This window comes from Meleagris gallopavo, chromosome 22 (assembly GCF_000146605.3).
Source record: "Meleagris gallopavo isolate NT-WF06-2002-E0010 breed Aviagen turkey brand Nicholas breeding stock chromosome 22, Turkey_5.1, whole genome shotgun sequence".
Lineage (NCBI taxonomy): Eukaryota > Metazoa > Chordata > Aves > Galliformes > Phasianidae > Meleagris > Meleagris gallopavo.
This window is the reverse complement of record NC_015032.2, coordinates 9,706,884-9,712,945: the sequence shown is the minus strand read 5'-3', so window position 1 is coordinate 9,712,945 and position 6,062 is coordinate 9,706,884. Positions and strand designations below refer to the sequence as shown.

Genomic DNA, 6,062 nt, shown 5'->3' with positions numbered 1-6,062 from the left:
GGGGCGGGCACCGCTGTGCCGGGAGTAACGCGGAGCCGGGAGCTCCCGCCTGCCTGCGGCCAGCGTTCCATTCGTTGTGTTGTGTTGTTTTGAAACAGGGATCCCGGCTCCTGTGGTCTACTTCGTGGATTATGCGTCCAACTGCATCTACCTTGAAGATATTGTTGGCGCGATCGCCGTTCAGGATCACATCTACTCCGTGCAGCGGAGCGGCAGCGATGCCAGCAGCCTCCTCGGCTTGGCAGAGAAGATGGGCCAGCTGCTGGCCAGGATGCACGACGAGGACCTCATCCACGGGGACCTCACGACGTCCAACATGCTGCTGCGGCCACCCGCGGAGCAGCTGGACTTGGTGCTGATTGACTTTGGGCTCAGCTTTGTTTCGGGTCTTCCTGAGGACAAGGGAGTCGATCTGTATGTGCTGGAAAAAGCCTTCCTTAGTACCCATCCCGATACAGAAACTGTGTTTCAGGCTCTGCTACAGAGCTATGCAGCCGCATCTAAGAAATCCGGCCCAGTGATCAAACGTCTGGATGAGGTGCGGCTCAGGGGGAGGAAGAGGTCCATGATTGGGTGACAGCAGGCAGCGATGGGAAAATATTCCTGCTTGGTTCTTCCTGAGAGGTTATTTATACTTCCAATTACTTTTATTGCACAGATTACTATTTTGATAATAGTGTCTCGTATGAAATAAATTGGATTGGATTTCTAACTGTTGTAAAGTTACCCAAATAATGGTGAGATGTGAGTACTGAAGGTCACTTCTGACCTCAGCGTTAGGTGTTTCTGTTGAAAAGTAGCTCTGCTCCATGGGCCCCGTTCTCTGTGCAGGTACAACACCTGGTAATCTTTTCAGCTCAGGGACTGTGGGTTCTTGGGAGGTGAGGGGGTCTGGGGTACCTACAGAGCATCAGCAAAAGGTCATTAAGGAAAACAGATGTGCTGTTTTCTTAGACTACAAAGTGTTTCAATCCATTATCATGGCCTCTGCACGTGTTAAAACATTTCAAGACTCTGAATTCCAGGACACGAGCAATGGCTGTAATAGAACAGTAAACACAGGACAGGTTCAGTTTCTTTTTTTCAGTAGTAATTTTGAGTTAATTTTCAGTTGATATTCTGTTGTTAAGTATATGCAACAGTTGTTAATGAAGAGCAGTTTTCTGGTGAGAAACATCAATTGAAGCAAGAAGTTTGCTGCAAATTTCTGTTTTTGTAGGTTTGTATGGTGATCTGCTTGCACTGTGATGTCCTGCCTACCTGTGGGAGGTATTGGTGGGTTTTGGTAACTTTTCCTTACACTAATTGATTCATGGTCTAATGGTGTGAATGTAAGATGGCCCAGAGGAAGTTTATGAACCCCATGGTACAGGATGGCCAGTCCTATCCATTAAGTGCTCTGTGAGCTTTGACGCTTTCAGAAATGACTTGAGGTTCTGTGCCCCTTGGGAGAAGGGAACGGTGTTCGCTCTTGCTGCTGTGACGGAGCCGCATGGACTTTGAGAATCGGCTGAACGGAGGGGCCGAACCTGCAGCTCCGCCCCGCGCTGTGCCCTGTTGTGCAGCGCTGCGCTGGGGACGGCGAGGCAGGGAAGAAGGCCGCGAGCGGCAAGTAGGAAGCTTTCGGCGGTGGCGCAGCGGTGACGTTGCAGACCCACACCTCTGAGTTCCTCGGTTCGCGGCCCGCGCGGTGCAAGTGTCCTAGCGCTGCGGGCTGCCCGTGCCCGGTGCGCATTCACTTCCTTGCCAGAGGAGGCACTGGGCGAGTGCTCGGCTCCAGCGTGGGGCCCGGGTTCCACCGACTCAGATACAGCTTTGCCCCGAGGTCACTATTCCCGTTGTTTTCTTTTGTTTTGCTTTTAAAGTTATAAGGGATGCCGCAAAGGCTTGCTAACCTGTGCAGCCCCAGATCTGCCCCGCGCACAGCCCTGCAGCAATTCCCCGCAGCCCGGCGTGCTGGGCTGCACAGAGAGCAAACGCAGCAGCACGCAGTCGCTGAGGCTCCTGCAGGGTGCTGGACCCGGGCCTTGCAACACAGTGGGGGCAGGTGGATGTGAGCTAATGAGCCCCTGATCGGAGCCCCCCACACCCTCGGCACGCCGCCTTCCCTGCCCACCGCCCCATCTGTACAAACATTGCTCTGCCTGCCTCCCGGTGATGCCAGGGCTGTGTTATGTTTGCAGAGCCCTTTGAAGCAGTCTGTTTCTAACTATGAGTATGTTTATTAAAATGCAGTCCTCTCTGCGGGAGCGTGGAGTAGAAACAAAGCTGATGGACTGCAAGCTTTTATGGCCGGGATGCTGTAATGAGTGCTGAGCTATCTGAGAGTGGAAAAATCCCAGCAGGTGCGTATTGTGGTGGTGTGCTCCCCCCATACACACACTTCTTCCCCCAGCTCCCTGCCTCGGCCCTTGCACAAGAGGACTGTGAGCAACAGCACTCGTAGCACTTGGGCTAAGACTCATGGCCACAGACCTGTCTCAAACTGGGGGGCAGTTCAACAGCAGAGGGCCCGTTGGTATGTGGCTAAAAAACCATGTATAACCACGAATCTATCATCTGACCCCATGAATAGTGAGTGGCCCAAGAGCCCCAAGCTCTCTTGCATGGCAGCATGACAGGATCTTCCCTGGAGTGGGGATGCCCTGAAGGTTGTGCCTGCACAGATCCTTTACACGTTGGTACCAAGATGCCTTGCCAGCACAGATCCTCAGTAAGTGATCAATAGTTTGCTTTAGGCCTTGTTAGCTTTGCTAAGATCATATCTTTGTGCATGTATAATCCCCTTAGACATAGACTGTTGACCAAGTGTGGCACTAGGTGTGGATCCAGCTCCTTACCTCTGTGGTTCAAGCAGTTTAGAAAGAAAAGGGGTCCGTTCTCAACTGCATGACTAAATGGGAGGAGCTCCTATGTGTGTGGCTTTTCCCTGCCCTTCATGAAGTAAGCAATCCATTGTATCCAGCCATTGAATCTTGTTGTGTACTTATTTACAATCAAGCTTTGTTAAGCACTGTATCATATCTATATTATATCAATAAATGATTCTAGCTTCTCTCTTATTAGTGTAGTGTCACTGTTTTCACCTGTGACGTATCCACAAAGAGGAGGCTCCAGGCCTGCAGAACACCCACCTGCACCTCCCTGCAGCCCCGCCTATGTCACTGCTATAGTACCTTGGAGCTGATCCTTGGATCACAGCTATGTGTGACAACAGGAGAACCAGTGATGTTCTGCCCCAGCTTAGCAAGGTGAGCTGTTTGCACCAACCCTAGGGGTATGCTGGCCTTCACAAATCCCAAAGAGGTCCATTCTGCCACCTGAGAGGACATGGAATGGTGGGATTGTGCAGGGTGACGGCCTGCATTGCACACAGCCACTGGGTGTCTCCCTGCCATCATCACCAGCACTGAAAAAAGTCTGCATTTGGGGAAAAAAGATCTTTCAACAGCAAATATTTGTAGCTGTGTGCTGGATGGGCAGCTGGTCGGTCTGCTGCTTTCTACAGCTGAAATGTTGCAGGAGACCAAGAGCAGACTGCCACAAACAGCTTCATTTGCAGTGTTTCATTCCCACTGCTTTGGGAGCAGTCTGCCCTTGGCTTCTCCCAATGTGGAAGGAATATGGGGGGTATGCAGACAAGCTGGGAAAGAGGAAAAAAGGAACAAGGGAATGGCAAAGGGAATGAAAGTAGTAGTTTCATAGGAAGAATTTGGAGTTAAGGGTTTGAATGGGACTGCTGGTTATTGATGAGATTGCGTTTCTGGTGTTTGATTGCTGTTGGTGATTTCCCTTATGGAAAAGGGAAGCCAGCCACCCAGCTCGGGTTCACCAGCCTGGTAGTACTTTTTCAGTAATAACAATGAACTCTGCTTTGCCCACTAATGGCATAAGTACAGAACTAAAATAATGGGATTTTTGGAGACCTGTGGGTTGTAGACCTCTATGTCCTTTAAGAAGAAAAACAGTTGTGGGAGAAAATGCATACTAGTATGGCAAGAAATAGTTGCATAACTTGGGTATGCTGTTACATGACTTTTGAACAGTGCCTCTTCTGTGTGGGCAGTTGCTGTGTGCATATGTAAGCTGTGCATGTAGGTGATACAGTGTGGGTTTTTTTAGTTTGTGCCTTGATGTCTGCAGGAAATTGATATTTCCCAGTTTTGCAAGATGCAAAACACTGATAACCTTTTGCAACCCATCAGTGCTGATAGGAAACCAAGTCAGTGCCATAAAAGCATAAAAGCTCATTTGTAGCCCAGAGTTCAGTGTGTGAGGGTCACCACAGGGAGATAAAGCCTCTCCCTGGCCCAGGCACAAGCTGTGTCCCACCACCTTTCTCCCCATATGAGGAGCTGGGGGGCTGGGTGAGGCAGCCCACAGCCTGCAGTGCTCTCAGCTGGGAAATGGATGGAGAAGGGGCCACCTGAGCAGGGATGTGACTCATGGCTCAGAGGGGAGATGTGCTCCTGCTCCCCTCTCCTGCTGCACTGGCAGAAATCTGTACCATCATGAGAGTAAGAGCAGGCTGTGGCACTGATGGCTTATGCCTCTTTTGAAGTGTTTTCTTTAATTAGAAGTTGATTTTGAGAGGTCCAGCATATGGCACACGCTCACACATGGGCTCCCAAGCTGGCTGATGGGCTGATGAGAGAGCTGGGCTTGTTTTAAGCTGTCACACCATTCTGATGGCCTGAATTTTGCTTTTAGTTCCTCAGCCATCCATCTGCCCATCCCGTCCATCCTGCACCGCTCTGCCAGTGATGACAATATTGTGACAGCACTGAGACAGCACAGGAACCTCCTTCTCATTTTCCTATCCCGATACATTTTTATTTCTGGTGTTATGCAGAGAAAGGCCAGAGAAGAGTCCCCATAGCTTTTCCTTGGTCAGCTCTGCGCTTTCTCTGAGCCCCAGAAGAAAAGAGTGTTTGCCAGTGGGGCTGTATGGCTGCAGGGCTGGAGCCAGGCGGATGTTGGATCCTCACTGTGCCAGCAGCCCCAGCAGTGCCCAGCCAACCTTTTGTGTCTATTCAGCTCCAAAAGCAGCCACAGTAACCATGCTTCTGGGGTGGGTGTGGGGATGGGCTGATTTGTTACCATTTGTGCAAAGTTGTCCGTGTTCTGTTAAGGAAGTGGAGGGGAACACTTGGAGCGTGGCTGTGCTGGGGGAGCAGCCCTGGCTCTGTGCTGTACCACCACGCTCTGCCTCTTAACTTCTTGTCTCCTCTGTGCCAGTGATTCAGGGCTTCTGTAAGATGAGAGCTTTCCCCAGTGGGCTGTCTGCCTTTTCATCTGATTCACTCGCCTCTAACGCCTTTGATGCGGTAGGAGTGATGGGCATGGAGGCAGTAGCTCTGCAGAGAGCTGATTATTTGCAGGAAGGGACCATGCTGAGCAAGGTTTCTACACATCCCCCATGTACCTGGGCCCAACTCTCACAGGTTCTGAGTGCTTTTAAAGCACTCAGAGGATTCTGCTGGAGCACTAAGGCAGAGGGTTATATTGCCTTCCCTCCTCTCCTTAGCTTCCTTTAACCCCAACCTCGATGCAAAAAGCAGAGAACGCTCAGCTCCTCTGGCTTTGATCCATTTGTCAGAGCTTCAGCCCTTAGTGCTATGGCGTGTGCCCCTCACTCGGCCCCGTGCACAGCAGTGCAAGAGGGGTCCTGTCACGGGCTGCAGCTCCTCTATTTCTTTTTCGGCTTACACTGACGCATCCTCTCCCGTCAGGCTGTACCAGGGCCGGCCGGGCTGCAGTCATACGCTCCTCACTTGATTCCTGAGCCTTACCCTGGTGGCGGCCAAGACTTTGCCTTTCCGGAGTTTCCATGGTCCCGTCCCGCTCCGCACCGCTGCGCTTTTGTTCAGCGTTCATTTATTTTTAACAAGAAAAGCGCTTCACGCGGCTCCGCGAAGCAAATCGTCGGACATCCGAGCCCCCGCTTAGACCGAATAACAGAACCACGCAACCGCAGCGGAGCCGCCTTCGGAGAGACCCGGGTCCGGAGCGGGGCGGGCCGGGCTGCGGGCTCCTCCCGGCGGGCGGGGCGGCTTCGTTCC

General features: G+C 51.7%; 1 protein-coding gene across 1 annotated transcript; it reads left to right on the top strand.

Annotated features, from left to right (window-relative positions):
• The first annotated feature begins 11 nt into the window (after nt 1-11).
• Nucleotides 12-712, top strand: TP53RK (TP53 regulating kinase). Its single transcript, XM_010722465.3, has one exon. The coding sequence runs from the start codon at nt 251-253 to the stop codon at nt 575-577; it is 327 nt and encodes a 108-aa protein (XP_010720767.3). The 5' UTR covers nt 12-250; the 3' UTR covers nt 578-712.
• Nucleotides 713-6,062: the final 5,350 nt, after the last annotated feature.